Source organism: Panthera onca, chromosome D1 (assembly GCF_046562875.1).
Source record: "Panthera onca isolate mPanOnc1 chromosome D1, mPanOnc1 haplotype 2, whole genome shotgun sequence".
In the NCBI taxonomy this organism is placed as follows: domain Eukaryota; kingdom Metazoa; phylum Chordata; class Mammalia; order Carnivora; family Felidae; genus Panthera; species Panthera onca.
The window spans coordinates 88624765-88640860 of NC_138348.1; the positions used below are offsets into that span (position 1 = coordinate 88624765).

The following is a 16096-nucleotide window of genomic DNA, read 5'->3' on the forward strand; positions in this document are numbered from 1 at the left end:
CATGCTGTTCTGCCATCTTGGCTCCCTCCCCCTCTCTCTCTTTTTAACGTAAAATTTTTAACATTCTGATTAAAGAAGAAACTATAAGCTACATCCTGCATGTTTAATAATATGTCAATATGATAGTATTATAGAAGCCCTATTTTTAACCAATTTTGACCAATTAACAAGAAATTGTATATTTTAAGGACAAAATTATGGTTATGTTTACATTAAATTGGTTACCCACGTTGTGGATCATGAAACAAAACCCAAACATACTATCTCTGTTAATAAAGTAACCCTGTAGTCAGTTAATAGCGCATGGAGATTTGTGTGCTTCTGGCCTCTTTCACGGGTAGGCTGTGTAAACACCATCATTATTAAGGTGGCTGCTACTTGTTAAGTGCTTATTAACACGCAAGGCACTACGTATGCCAAAACATGTATTTAACTATCTTGTTTATTTTGCCATGTTTTACTTATAGAGACAGGTGTAGAGTGTCATTTAGCAAACATTTATTTGTGCATTATACAATTTTAGGAGATAATTTCACTTAGTTATAATTGGTTCAGATTTTTCTTTCGTAATACGTCAAACATTGTAGATAGAATTAAAGCCACCATTTATTCTCTTTGCCACCTGAAGTAACAATTACTGAAGTTGACATATATATCCTTCTCATCCATGCTTTCTGTACCTACTTTTTCAAATAAATTTCTTCATGTTATTCGTTTAGTCAGCAAACACTTTATGAAGTACCTACTCTATGCCCGACACTGAGATACTAGGCTTAAAGTGGTGTGCAAAAATAGATTTACAGGGGAAGATCTTGGATACTGAGGTGCATTGGTACATGAATGCAGAAATGTCTACCAGGTGGTTGGATTTCTGGGTTGTCTCCTGCTTACGTTGGTGGCTCTCTGTTGTCCTTAGGATAATGTCACAAGTATTTAACACGTTTATAGGTCCCTTGCTCCTCTTTTCTTCTGTCTGCTGCCCCCCCTCATTTGTTTTCTTGTCCTAGCCATACATTGCCTCAACTCTTTTAATTATAAAAAAAGTAAAATGTGGGGCGCCTGGCTGGCTCAGTTGGTGGAGAGTGTGGCTCTTGATCTCAGGGTCGTGAGTTTAAGCCCCACGTTGGGCATGGAACCTACTTAAGAAAAAAAGTGAGATGTATCATAAGAAGAGCATATAAAATCCATGTTTCTACAGTATGTATACAATTGAAGCAGTAATAAAACACCCAACTAGCTACTACTTGGGTTAAGAAGTAGAATGGGCCCATTCAAGCAGTATCATTCAAGCTCCCATCTCATCCCTCTTCATTCTCCCCGCAGGTAACTGCTGTCCTTTCTTTCATATTAACTCTTACGTTTTTATGGTTTTGCTCTGTGGATTTAAAAAATTTTTATTTATGTATTTTTAAGTAATTTCTGTGCCTGATGTGGGGCTTGAACTCCTGACCCTGAAATCAAGAGTCGCGTGCTCTACTGACTGAGCCAGCCAGACACCCCTGCTCTGTGGACTTTTAACTCTCCTGCCTCATCATCTTTTTTTTTCCCCCTTTCCTTATCCCCTAATTAACTATCTTAAATGTCACTTCCTCTGGTATATGTTCCCTGACATCTTGAGTCTGGAAGGTGTGCTTCTCCTATGTGCTTATATGCACATTAGCACGTCTTAAGCAACATTGTAATTGCTTGTTTTCCCCTCCAGGCAATGTGTATACCATCCTGCTGCTGGTCTGTCTTGTGAGGTGACCTCAACTCCTCAAGTTCTCTCCCATGTTAACTGTTTGCTGCCCCTCATTTTAAGCTGAATTCATTGTCCATCATACCCCTTGTTGGCAGAAATGAAATTCTCTTTACTGAGATTGTTTTTCCTTTGGATTATTTTTAACATTAAAAAAATGTTTGTTTATTTTGAGTCGGGGGGAGACAGACAGAGAGAAGGGGAGACAGAGAGGGGGAGAGAGAAAATCCTAAGCAGGCTCCACACTCAGCGCAAAGCCTGACCTGGGGCTTGATCTCATCAACTGTGTGATCGTGATTTGAGCTGAAATTAAGAGTCAGATACTTAACCGACTGAGCCACCCAGGCACCCCTCCTCTGGATTATGATTTACTGTTGGGTATAAGATAGTGGTTTATATGTAGTCTTTATTATTCTCTAAGATTTGAGCATTAAATGAAGATAATTGACATTTTGGTTCAAACAAACTTAAGAACTTGGATGCAGTGATGGTTACACAGCACTGTGAATGTACTTAATATTACTGAGGTGTACACTTAAAAATGGATAAAATGGTAAATTTTCTGTTCTGTATATTTTACCGCTCATAGGAAAAGTTAAAAGCTTGTTTTTCTCCTGGTTTTCTGAATTCTCCTAGCCCGAAATATTCTTTGATGTAGTCAGCCTCTCAACATGGCAGGAAGTATTGAGTGAGTCTCAGCGTGAACACCTCCAGCAGTTTCTGCCTCACTTTCCTGAAGACAGTCTCGAGCAGCAGAATCAGCTCGTCCTAGCCCTGTTCAGCGGGGAGAACTTCCGCTTTGGGAACCCTCTGCACATTGCCCAGAAGCTTTTCCGAGGTATGCTGCTTGTCATTCTATTGTTGAGAGGAGTGGGAGAAGTAGGAACACATTCACTTACACGAACACTCCTTCTTCACTTATTGAACTTATTTTTGTGAACACATACTGGCTCAGAGACTCGTTGTGTGCAATACTTTGTCTAGGCCATTCTTTTCAGTAAAAATTTTTAACTTACATAGGAAACATAAATCATAAGTGATTGATTGTAGTAAGAACTGTGTAACCACAACCCAGATCAAGAAATAAAACATTACTAGTGTCTTACAGCACCCTTTATGACTAGGCTTTAAGAAAACTTAGAAATAGTTTACCATTTACTTGACCACATGTACATATGTGGATATATGTATTTGTGCGTCACACATACATACACCTTTTTCTCTTGCAGAAAACATGATACTTTCCTGCTAGGCACTTCAGCATGTATGTATCCTTTAACAAGGACATTCTATGTAATCACAGCCCCATTACCGCACCCAAGAAATTTTGCACTGAGCAAATAAGATCACAGACTGTCTCACATTCAGGTGTTCTCAATTGTTCCCTAAATCTTCTTTATAGTGGTCACTTATTTATTTATTTATATTTTGAGAGAGAGGGCACATGTGAGAGGGGCAGAGAGAGAAAGAATCCCCAGAGGGAGGGAGGGAAGGAGAGAGGGAGGGAAGGAGGGAGGGAGAGACAGAGAAAAAGAAAGTGGGGCTCACCTGAAGTGGAGCTTGTGTTTTACCTGAAGCAGGGCTCGTGCTCACCAGATGTGGGACTTGAATTCATGAACTGTGAGATAATGACCTGAGCCGAAGTCAGATCCTTAGTGACTGAGCCACCCAGGTGCCTTATAGTGGGTCTTTCAATTCAGGATCTCGTCAAGGTTCATGTATTGTGTTGGATTTCATGTCTCTTGGCTCCCTGAATCTGGGGCCCTCTGGCTTTTTTTCTTTGTCTTTCAAAAGCATGACTTGTTTTTTTTCAATTTAAGTTTAGTTGACATATAATGTTAGTTTCAGGTGTACAACATTGTGATTCTGTATGTATATTCTGAAGTAATCCCCATAATACATGTAGGTACCATCTGTCACCATATAAGTTATTACATATTATTAGCTGTATTTCTTGTGTTATATATACATTGTATCCTTTTGTCTTATTTTATAACTGGAAGTTTGTAGCTTTTAATCCCCTTCCCTGTTTTGCACAGCCTAACCCTTGCCCCCCTACAAGGCAGTCACCGCATTGTCCATATCTAGGAGTCTGTTTTTTTAGTTGCTCATTTGTTTTTCAGATTTTACATAAAAGTAAAATCATATGGTATTTGCCTTCCTCTGACTTATTTTAGGAAGCATAATATCCTCTGGGTCCATCCACGTGGTCTCAAATGGCAAGATTTCATTTGTTTTTTAAGCTGAGTAATAATTTCCATTTTGTATATGTAAAATGTTTATCCATATATTTATCTTTATCTATTCATCTGCTGATGGACACTTAAGTTGCTTCCATGGCTTGACTTGGTGCACATAGGGATACATATACACTTTCGAGTTAGTGTTTTCAGTCCCTTCATATAAATACCCAAAAGTGGAATTGCTGGATGGTAGTTCTTTTCTTCATTTTGAGGAACTCCATACTATTTTCCACATTGGCGGCACCATCTTTCGTTCCCACCATTAGTGCACAAAGGTTTCATTTTCTCCACATCCTCATCTACACTTGTTATTTCTTTTTGATAATAGCCATTCTTTTTAAAATTTTAAATGTTTAAAAAAATTTTTTTAATGTTTATTTATTTTTGAAGGAGAGAGAGAGAGTGAGCAGGGGAGGAGCAGAGAGAAAGGGAGACAGAATCCAAAGCAAGCTCCAGGCTCTGAGCTGTCAGCACAGAGCCCGATGCAGGACTTGAACTCACCATGAGACCATGACCTGAGCCAAAGTCGGATGCTCAACTGACTGAGCCACCTAAATGTTTATTTTGAGAGAGAGAGCGAGTGAGGACGAGCCGGAACGGGCAGAGTGAGAGAATCCCAAGCAGGCTCTGTGATGTCAGTGCAGAGTCCAACATGGCTTGATCTCAGGAACTGTGAGATCATGACCTTGATCTGATCAGAGATCCAGAGTCAGATGCTTAACCGACTGCGCCACCCAGGTGCCCCAATAATAGCCATTCTGACAGGTGTAGGTATCTTGTGGTTGTGATTTGCATTTTCCTGGTGATTAGTGATGTTGAACATCTTTTCACTTATCTGTTGGCCATCTGAATGTCTTCTTTGTATAAATATTTATTCAGGTTCTCTGCCCATTTTTAACTGGATTGTTTTTTTTGGTGTTGAGTTGTAGGAGTTCTTTATATGATGCAGATATTAACCCCTTATTGGATAAATCATTTGCGGATATATTCTCCATTCAGCAGGTTGCCTTTTTGTTTTGTTGATGGTTTCCTTTGCTTTCCTTTGCTTTTTAGTTTGATGTAGTCTCATTTGTTTATGTTTTGCTTTTGTTCCTCTTGCTTGAGAGAGAACCAAAAAAATATTGCTCAGACTGATGTCCCAAGAGTTTACTGCCTGTGTTTTTTTTCTAGGAGTGTTGATGTTTACATTTAAATTTTTAATCTCCTTTGAGTTTATTTTTGTATATGATGTAAGAAAGTGGTCCAGTTTCATTCTTTTGCATGTAGCTGTCCAGTTTTCCCATCACCATTTGTTGAAGAGACTGTCTTTTTGCCATTGTATATTTTTGTTTTCTTTGTTGTAAATCAATTGACTATATAATTTGAAGGTTTATTTCTGGACTCTGTTCTGTTCTATTGATCTGTGTGTCCTTTGTGCCAGTCCCATAGTGTTTGGATTACTGTAGTTTCACTGTGTAGTTTGAAACAAAGGAACGTGATATTTCGTGCTTTTTTTTTTCTTTCTCAAGATTGCTTTGGCTATTTGGGTGGTTCCATACAAAACACACTGATAGTTTTGAAGAGTCCAGGGCACTTGAATTGTAAAATGTCCTGCTTTCTGGGGAATTGTCTTGTTTTCTCATGATTAGATTTGGGTTAAACGTTTTGCCACGAATATTAAATGGGAAATTTTACGCCCCCCCCCCCCCCCCCCCCCCCCCCGCCCCAATCACTTCAGGAGGCACATGATGTCAGCTTTTCAATGTTGGTAATGATGCGTTTGATCTCTTGGTTAAGTGGTATCTGCCAGACATACTGATTGTAACGGTATATTTTTTCCTTCCTAATTAAGAAGGAAAATGTAGGATTAATACTTTGGGACCATGTGATATTATTCTTACCCCAAAGCCTTTGGTTTACTCAGTGGTTTAACATCCATTGATGATCCTTGCTTGAATCTGTTATTACACTGGGGATTGCAGAATGTTTTGGGGCCACTGTTAAGCCACCATTTCCTCTCCAATGGAGAGAAGCAGAGGGAAGCCTCTTCTCCCCTCTTTGGGGTGACTTTGCTTTGGCAGGCAGTCCTGAAAGTACAGTGCATCTTCTTGAGTTTTGTTAAACTGGGCAACGTGATAGCTACAAAAGCCTGGAGGGAACAGGCTTATCATTGCAGATCTTTCATTACCTCAGCTATTTTAAAACTAGCATTCCCTCATTTGGTGGGTTATTGGTTTAAAGACGAATTCTCCTCTGTAGTTGGCAAAGGTTTCCTGCAGCCAGCGGCCTTAGGTGGGAGTAAACCATCTCCTCCAGGAGAGCTTGCCTGGTTTTAGAGGGGTTCTGTCAGGGACTTGTGTAGTGTTTGCACTACACAAACACAAAACAATAGGACTGTCTGGTGAGGATACAGACAAGGAATGTCAAGACAGGAGTTCCTGTGTGTTTCACCCTGACCACTGTCATATTTCAGGTCTAGTGTTGCTGCAGATGTTTGCAGTTCCATGGTTGTTAGTTCTTTCTGAGCTGTCATTGTGTTCCCATATTCTTTTACCTTGGGCTATCTTTCCTGATTCTGTTTTAAATATCCTCCTGTTTCATAAAGGATCTTGTGTCATAAACTCCTCACTTCCCACTTCCAACCTCCACCCCAGCTTCCTGTGTTCATTTCCATTCTGACCCACTTTACTTGTCTCAGAGGAAGGAGGAGTTTTTTCTTCTGTTTAAGATTAACCTGTGCTCGTGATCCTTTCATCTTTTACATCCTCTGGGACCTTTTTTCCTCAGTTAACCATCCCTTCTGTCCTGTGGATTCACATTATTTCGCTATTCACTCCACATGCTCTTCTTCAGCCTATGGATGCGACCAGGGGTCTCAGACTAAAAAAAGTCCTTAACCATCTGTCCCCTCTGTTGTCTTCTGTCATTTGCCTTTTAATCTCTAAACTTGTTGAAAGGTATCCATAGATAGCTGTCTCTTTCAGTCATTCTTCCCGTTCCCTCATGGCTCTTACCTTATGACCTCACAGAGGGTGCTCTTACTAATGCCACCAGTGACTGCTTTTTTTCTTTCCCTTCAATGTTTTTTTACTTTTAAATTTCAGAGCTACAGAAGACTTCATAATAGACAAAGTCCCAAGATTTTATAACAGACACTCATATACAGTTGACCCTTAAACAACACAGAGGGGTGCCTGCTTCCCACCCACTCACAAATCCGTGTATAGCTCGATTCTCCGAGAACTTAACTAAAAGCCTATATTGTTGACCAGAAGCCTTACTTACAATAATCTGTTAACACTTTGTATATTGTATGTGTTACATAAATTGTTTTTACAGTAAAGTCAGCTAGAGAAAAGAAAACACTATTAAGAAAACCATAAGGAAAATACAGTTATAGCATGTACTGTAAAAAATCCACGTATAAGTTGACCCGCACAGTTTAAACCCATGTTCAGGGGCGCCTGGGTGGCTCAGTCAGTTAAGCGTCCGACTTCGGCTCAGGTCATGATCTCGCGGTTCGTGAGTTCAAGCCCTGCGTCAGGCTCTGTGCTGATGGCTCAGAGCCTGGAGCCTGTTTCAGTTTCTGTGTCTCTCTCTCTCTGTCTCAGAAATAAACAAACACTAAAAAAATGAATAAATAAAATCCATGTTCAAGGGTCAGCTCTGTTCTTCACCAGGTTCACCAGCTATTAATGTTAACATTTTACCACATTTACTCTCATCATTACTGCATATATGATTACCATCATTGTTTTGCTGAACCATTTGAAAGTATTGCAGACATTGCATCTCTGAATTTTTCAGCATTAATCTCTGAGGAATAAGAACATTGTCTTACATAACCACAAATGATCAGATTCAGAAATACTGTAACACAATTTTTCTGTATTTAGATTTTGTATATTAATATAAAACATAACGTTGACATACTGTTATATAGTCCATGCTCATATCTCACCAGTTGTTCCAGTGAGCATTTTTTCCTGCTCCATGTCTCTTTTATTTTTTTAAATTAAATTTTTTTTTGAGAGAGAGCGCACGTGCATGTGTGTGTGAGTGGGAGAGGGGCAGAGAGAAAGAGAATCCCAAGCAGACTCCACACTGTCAGTGCAGAGCTGGATGTGGGGCTTGAATTCATGAACATGAGATCATAACCTAAAGTCAGCCACTTAACTGAGCCAGCCAGGCACCCCGGTAGAGCACAGCATCTGTTGTCTTGACCACTTCCTCCATCTTGAGACTTTCCCCCACTTTGTATCAGTGGCTCTTCCCTGGCCTGGATCTCTTCCTGTGTCTTTGACACCCTATCCCCTACCCCACTTTCTTTGCTAACCGCTCATCCACTCATTGTTCTTGTCTGTTCCTGCTGTTGAGGCTCCTTTCTTATCTCCTTACTTGCCTTCTTCCACTCACCGTCTCTTCACTGATGACTGTTGTCTGGGCTGCTTTAGCAGCTGTCTCCACACAGCTCCCAGAGTGAGCTTCTTAAAACTCGCTTTGCAGAATATTTAGCAGTTGCCTTCACTTGAAGTAAAATTCAGTGCCTTCAAGGCTCTTTGTGACCTGGCCTCGGCCCACTTATCCAACTTCATCTGGTACTACTCCTTTTCTCCCTGTTATCTAGACCAGCGCTGGTCAATGGAAATATTACATGGGCCGTGTGTTCAAATTAAAAATTTCCAGTAGACATATTAAGAATTATAAAGGTAGTTAAGTTAATTTTAATAAGATTTTAATTTACCATAATTATTAATAATTTCAGTTGTATTTACTTCATACAAAATATTTTTAACAGACGTATAGTATTTTTTTTAAGTTTATTTGTTCTTAGAGCGAGTGCACGAGCAGGGGAGGGGCATTGAGAGAGGGAGAGAGAGAATTCCAAATTGGCTCTGTGCTGTCAGTGCGGAGCCCAACATGGGGCTTGATATCACAGACTTGATCATGACTTGAGCCAAAAAAGATTCAGATGCTTAACCAACTGAGCCACCCAAGCTTTCAAAAAGTGGGGGAAACTAAAAACTGAAGGAATAGAATTTTAAAGAAATACAGAGGCAAAAAAGATATTAGTCTAATTTTTATATATCAAATAGCATCAATAGCATTGAACTCTGGGCTTGTTTCTTGAAGGTCACACTTCCTATTTCCCTACAGCAGGCAGCATAGCAAGGTGGGTAAGAGCCTGGGCTCTGGAGCTAGGCTACCTGGGTTGAAACCTGATTCCCCTTTTATTGGCTGTGTGAACTTGGGCAAATTATTTAACTTCTCTGTGCCTCAGTTTCTTCATCTGTAAAATGAGGATTTAGTAGTGCCTTTTTTATGGGGTTATTATGAGGATCGAGTGAGTTAATATATGCAAGGTCCTTACATAGTGGTGGTTGTCAGGTCTGCTCTAAGCATTTGTTATTATTACTTACCTTTGATAGTATTAGGGTGGTTGGGGGGAAAAAGAGAAAAACACTGTGTAATTTGATCCCTCATTTTATCTTTTCTAAGATTTAGCTTCTGAATCTTGCCCTCTCAGTTCTCATCACGGCCCATCTGCTCAAGTCTAATACGTCCACAGTGGACCTCTCCTTGACCTGTTTATTTCAGGCAGTGATTTCAGATGCTCAGGTTCAATGACAGGGTACCATGTTCAGTTGACCTTCCCATTGCCCTGGTCCTGCCCCAGCATCAGAACTATCAGCAGGTCTAATCCCTCTCTCAGATATATATCTCAAGTCTCTCTACTTCCGTACGTGCCAGACATTGTTCAATGCTGTGGAGGTGTAATGGCCTTACATTCTGAGAAGGAAAAATAGATGGTGAACAAGCAAATACTTACTGGCATTAAGTACTTCAAAGAAAGAGGAGGGTAATGGGACTAGAGTGATGGGAAGGAGCTGTGTTAGAACTGGTGGCTGGCCAGGCCTTCTCTGATGAGATGACAGCAGAACAGGCTTAGCGAGGGTAGGAGGAGCAAGCTGTGAAAATATTAGGTGTTAGTAGGAAGCATTGCAGGTAGAGGGAACTTCAAGTACAAAGGCCTTGAGAAAGATACGTGGCCTGTTCAAGAAACAGCATGGAGGCCATTGGGGCTGGGGTAGAGGGAGGAAATGGGAGACTGGTGAAGATGAGGCCAGAAGTAGCCCAGGATAGATCGTGAAGGCCTGCCAGGCCATCTTTGGACCTTGGCTTTTATTCTAAGTGTGGAGGGAAGCCGCCATCATCTCACCTGGACCCTTGCAGTAGTTTTCCTTCTTCCTCCCTCCATGTCATTCTGCTTTAACCTCTTCAAATTATTTGTGTTCCACTTAGGATAAAATCCAGCTCCATCTGTGACCTGCAAGTTTCAGTGTGGTTGGATCTCCACCCAGCTTCCTCAGGCATCGCACGCCCCCCCCCCCCCCCCACCAGCTACAGCCCACTCTGTGTTAGTCATGCAGACATTTCCTTAGGTTTGGGGACATGCCAAGTTCTTGCTTCAGGTCCTCCCTTAGCACAGGCTGTTCCTCTCGCCTCTTCACCATTTTTACTTCTCATTTGTAAATTCCAATTTATTTTCCTCTTAATGAAACTTTTTAAAACGTTTGTATAACTTTTACCAGTCAGTTAACATTTTGCCACAGTTGCTTTAATCAGACTTCATTTTATGTCTCATTCTTTAGAGATCCCTTTCCTGAAACAACTCCTTACTCTCTACAATTTTTTCACGTTAATTTCCTATAGTACTTACAAGAGTTGACTATTTCTTTTTTTCTTTTTTATTCTTCTTCTTTTTTTTTTTTTTTTTTTTTATTTTAGAGAGCATGCAAGTGGTGGAGGGGGCAGAGGGAGAGAGAAAGAATCTTAAGCAGGCTCCACGCTCAGCATGGAGCTGGATGCGGGGCTTGATCCTACAACCCTGGGATCCTGACCTGAGCGGAAATCAGAGTCAGACACTCAACTGACTGAGCCACCCAGGCACCCCTGTTTATTTTCTGTCTCTTATTGGACTGTAGACCCCACATTGACATAGATTGTTTTCTTTCCCCCTGTACTATATTCTAGTTTGGTACAGAGTTTACCACACTTTAAGCATGCATTAAATATTTGTTGACCTGTCAGTACATCTATGTATACATGTATATGTGTATATATATATATATATATATATATATATATATATATACATACACGTATATATATATATATATATATACACATATGTATATATATATATACATATACGTGTATGTATATATATATATGTGTGTGTGTGTGTGTGTGTATATAGGTATAGATATCTAGGTATATATCTAGATATATGTAGTTGTACTTCTGTTCTTTTAAGATGGACACTTTAACCCCGAGGTGGTTAAGTACCGGCAGCTGTGCTTCAAGTCCCAGTACAAGCGATACCTCACCTCCCAGCAGCAGTATTTCCATAGGCTGCTGAAGCAGATCCTGGCTTCCCGGAATGTAAGTAATGCTGGGAACTAGATACCAGATGTGGACAGTGAACGCACAGATCTCATTACTTCAACGGTTGGTTCAGGTACCAAATACAAAAGGTAGCAAGCACTAAGAGGAAAATGCTGCCAGTTAAGCCATGAAACAGTTAGGCTATATCATTCTTTCTAACTAATTTTAAGATGTAGCCTGATTTCAGAGATGTGAAAATATGGGAAAGTACCTCTTAAAATTGATGAAATATCAGAGCTTCAGTATTTACCAAGGTAAACAAATGACTTTGAGATCCATCTTGGATTATTAAAAAGAAGCAGGTTGCTCTGCAGTTGCTATATGAGAGCACACAGGCCTCCAGATACCCTGATGGATTAATAGTGCATCAGGCCTCATGGCCTTGGGATCTGGTAAGTCTGGTAATCTTTGAGGCAAAGTTGTTACGGTTCTAAGTGGTCCTTAAGATTCGATATGGAAATAGTTGGGTGACGGGTATAAAAGTGTTCATTCTTGAAGGAGCAGTTCACCCCTCAGATTTAAGATACTTTGCAACATAGTAATCAGTAGAGGCCCTTTTTATTTGGACATACTCTCTTATGTGCATCTCTGTGATCTGAAGGGAGGGACTTGAGCTTGTTAAACAATGCCTTCTCTTGAAGAAGATGTAGTCTCCAGGGAATGCACCAGAACAAGCTTTGGATGATGACATGTATCCCCATCTGATTGCTTCCTAGGACCTGCTGGAGATGGCCCGACGGAGTGGCCCGGCCCTTCCCTTCCGCCAGAAGCGCCCTTCACCATCCCGCACTCCTGAGGAGCGGGAGTGGCGGACCCAGCAGCGCTACTTGAAGGTCTTGAGGGAAGTGAAGGAGGAGTGTGGTGACACAGACCTGTCCTCTGATGAAGAGGGTGAGTGTCTGGGGGCATTTGGAGTACCTGGGGTGGTGGATCTACACCAGCAACTTGTTCAGTTGGAGCCAGTGGTAGCCATTTATCTCCCCAGCAAGGAAGCCATCTCAGTTGTCTGTCTTTGGTGGGGTGGAAAATGGGGCTCAGAACCGCTTAGTCTTTGGGCACCGAGATGTTCCTGGTAGATGGGGTGTGAGTGCATACCTTTTTTAGCATTGATACTTAAGTGGCATTTGAGCTTAGATGAGATGAATCCCTGCACAGCAGGGCTCTCCACAGTAGGCCTGTCTGGTCCTATTGTGCCACTTGAGAGAACTGCTTTTCCCCTTACAGGAGAGTAGTAGTGACTGTTGGCCTGCTGCAATGCGACCCCATCACTCTGTTGAAGTCTCTCTTCCTGGAAGAGCCGTTTAAATGACCTAAGTGTGCTCCAGTTCGTCTGGAGAAGGGTCAGAAAGGAATGGTGGAACCCTGGCCTCCATGTTGTTGGCTTAGCCTTGTTGAACCCAAATGGCCACTTACCCAATCTCCCCTATTGGAGTCCACAGCCACGTTGGATTTACAAGAAAAATTTTCTTTTGAAGATCTCAGCTCATGGCTTCCGAGCTCTCCAGCGCGTTCTCCTAGCCCTGCGGTGCCCCTGAGGGTGGTGCCCACGCTTTCAACCACGGATATGAAAACTGCAGGTGAGAACTGAGTGATGCTGTGGATGTTTTGGGAGATCAGGATGTAGATCTGAGAACTCCCTTAGATAGAGGTGGGCACTAGATTCTTACCTGCCAGGGAATTGAAGCAGTGCTCTTTAGAAGTAGGAGATTGAGAGAAGTTTTTGTACAGTTCCACTTTTTTACAAGTTAGGTAGGCCTTCCTTTCTTCCTTTGTTTGGAAACTTCTCCTTAGTTTCTGATCAGCTGGTATTTTCAACTAAAGAAAGTAGATTCTTAAAATAGTACTTAGGAGCAGTTCAGTAATAGAACAAGAGGGGTAACCAGAGCTATAGCAGTTCCTTAGAATGTCTGTGAAATGAGAGAGGAATTTTTAATTGGGGTAGGAATCAAAGAAGAATGTTAATTTTTGGTGTGTTTTGGAGCAGCTAAGTAACTGAGGTCGTTGTTTTTGATTGAGGTAGTGAAAAGCTGAAGAGTTGATCCTGTGACTGTTTCAAGATTGTTTGGGCTTGTAGTACACAGGACTCAGGAGGGAAACACGGAGAAACATGTTATATTTGAGTATCACAAGTGGCCAGAAAGATTTGAATTTGAGCATCATGTTAGTGAATGACCTAGTCCATGTGGTTTGGTTCGTTTTCTCTCAGATAAAATAGAACTGGGGGACAGTGACCTGAAGATAATGTTAAAGAAGCACCATGAGAAGCGGAAACATCAACCAGTAAGATTGGGTGGGGTGGTTGTTAGAGGTTTTCAGTCTAATGTTTTTGGATTGGCTATTGAAAGATGAAGGTAGTGACAATATCATTATTTATGCTTCCTTTTCTGTCACTGTTGGGGGACAGGAGCAACAGTAGAGGCTAGTTAACAGCAAAGATAGGAGGAAGACAGATGCCTAACATAGCGTCTGATTTCATCTTTACAGCAAGACTGGTACATGGATCGTTATGTCCGTTTTACCTGTGTTCAGAGAGGTTAAGGAGCTTGTCGTTGCCCCTTTGGCTAGGAAGTCAGGGGTCAAATCCTGTGCTCTTCTCACTTTTTACTCTTTCTGTTCCTTCACTTTGACCGAATCAGGGTAATGCCAGGGCAATCAAGCCAGTCCATCTGGCTTGAGGGGAGGAAGAAAAGGCAGACCATCTAAGGTGAGATGGGAAGTGTCACACCCTGGAAGTCAGCAAATCCCTTAACTTCTCTGAACCCCATTCTCAGACTGTAAAGTACAGTGATACTTAACACGACTGTTTGAAGAGCACATAACATAAGGAATGCAAAAGAGCTTTATAAACTAGATGCTATGTAGTAGAAAGGTTGGAACTGAGTTCTCCTGTGCCCCTTACGCAGGGCAGTAGTTTTAATCTCCATACATTTTTTGATTCAGCATGATTTCCTCAAGTGCGCCCAACATCTGATTGTATCTGTTAGGTAAATTGGCAAAATCATTGGCAGTTTTAGCTCCTTATTTGGGCCTCTATAACAAATCTCTGAATATCACATCCAGGATCATCCGGACCTTTTGACAGGGGACCTGACTCTCAATGACATCATGACTCGAGTAAATGCTGGCAGGAAGGGCTCTCTAGCAGGTAATTGATATCCTCTGTAGGTAGTCATTATCTGACTGTGGTGTTACGTTATGTAGACTACTTACATGTGGCAAAAATAAATGAAACTACAGCTTTCCTTCTTGCTGATAACCTTTGTTTTTATCATTGCATCTTGTGGATTTATAGGTGGAAATGAATATAAAATCAGTACAGTAGATCTTTGTCTCTTTAATAGGTGCTAAAATTAACCTGTAAACCTTTATAACCTGTAAAATCTCTCACTAGGTTTGGTTAAAAAACAAAACAAAAACAACTAAATGTCTTAGTACTAAGACTTTTCTTTCTTCTACTGGTGGGTGTTGGGAAAATAACATGCAGATAACACCCCTCCCTTCCTGATGTACAAAATGCAGTTCTCTGATTTTTGTTGCCTTTTCTTCCCAGCCCTATATGACTTGGCTGTCCTTAAAAAAAAGGTTAAGGAAAAAGAGGAGAAGAAGAAGAAGAAAATAAAACTGATCAAATCAGAGGCAGAGGATTTGGCTGAACCCTTAAGCAGTGCTGACGGGATCCCACCTCTCTCACAGGCCCCTTCTCCGCTGGCTATACCTGCTATCAAGGAGGAGTAAGTGAACAACACATAACCTGCTCAAGGGTGAAAGGTTAACCCGGGGAGTGTACCTAGTGCTCATGTGGAATGAGCTGGTATATGTTGAATCTGTGTAAACACACACACACACACACCCCCCACAAAAGACCTGAGTCCCAGGGGACCTGCTAGGGAATTTGTATAGTGTGGTCCCTTACTGAACTTTTCTATGACTGTTAGGTTTAGAGGGCCTAAGCCATCTGGGGATGTTGTCTTCATCTTTTTGGTTGTTCTTACATATTTTTTCCTTTGTTAGGCCTCTTGAAGATCTCAAGCCTTGCCTTGGAATCAATGAAATATCTTCCAGTTTCTTCTCTTTGCTATTAGAGATCTTGTTGCTGGAGGGGCAGGCTAGCCTTCCTATGGTAAGAGTTTTGGAAAAATCAGGTGTACGTCAGAGTTTTTGAATTGTGGAAAACTTTAACGGTCTCAAGCTAGAGAAGAATAATTCTGGGTTCCTCCCAAAGCTCTGCAGTTAACTTGCTTTGTGACTTGCAAACATACTCTGGCTTGTTCTGGCACATCTCTGGAATTGCTGGTGTAGAGTAGAACTGTAACTGAGTTCTGCCTTTACTTTCCCTTAGCTGGAGGAACGGGTTTTGGATTGGCAGTCCTCTCCAGCCAGCTCCCTCAATAGCTGGTTCTCTGCGGCCCCCAACTGGGCAGAGTTGGTGTTACCAGCCCTGCAGTATCTTGCTGGAGAAAGTCGTGGTAAGGTACTTCTTTCTTTAGAGTCAAGTATTTTTTTCCCTCTTTGTTTATTTCATTCTCCTGGTAAACTGTAGGCTTCCTGGTTCAATCCATTATGGCTTTGCATAATGCTGTACCTTGGGGGGTCTCTGCTGTCCTGATACACTATCATACATTCAAAAGTTATCTCAGAGGTCAGGGATGGTAATTATTCTGAGTTTAGTGCTCTGTCTGACCTGTGT

The 16096-nt window shown here is 41.3% G+C and overlaps 1 protein-coding gene across 3 annotated transcripts in view; it reads left to right on the top strand.

The window, feature by feature from the left end:
- Nucleotides 1-16096, top strand: part of NFRKB (nuclear factor related to kappaB binding protein) — a 39593-nt gene that overhangs the window by 2704 nt on the left and 20793 nt on the right. For 2 of the 3 annotated variants that reach the window (XM_060605234.3, XM_060605235.3), the window contains exons 4-12: nucleotides 2375-2576; nucleotides 11279-11406; nucleotides 12126-12300; nucleotides 12849-12986; nucleotides 13616-13689; nucleotides 14470-14554; nucleotides 14960-15140; nucleotides 15421-15529; nucleotides 15749-15875. In XM_060605234.3, coding sequence (XP_060461217.3) covers nucleotides 2375-2576; nucleotides 11279-11406; nucleotides 12126-12300; nucleotides 12849-12986; nucleotides 13616-13689; nucleotides 14470-14554; nucleotides 14960-15140; nucleotides 15421-15529; nucleotides 15749-15875 — 1219 coding nt within the window. The remainder of the gene's footprint in view (nucleotides 1-2374; nucleotides 2577-11278; nucleotides 11407-12125; nucleotides 12301-12848; nucleotides 12987-13615; nucleotides 13690-14469; nucleotides 14555-14959; nucleotides 15141-15420; nucleotides 15530-15748; nucleotides 15876-16096) is intronic. The other variant, XM_060605236.3, reaches the window with a different exon arrangement.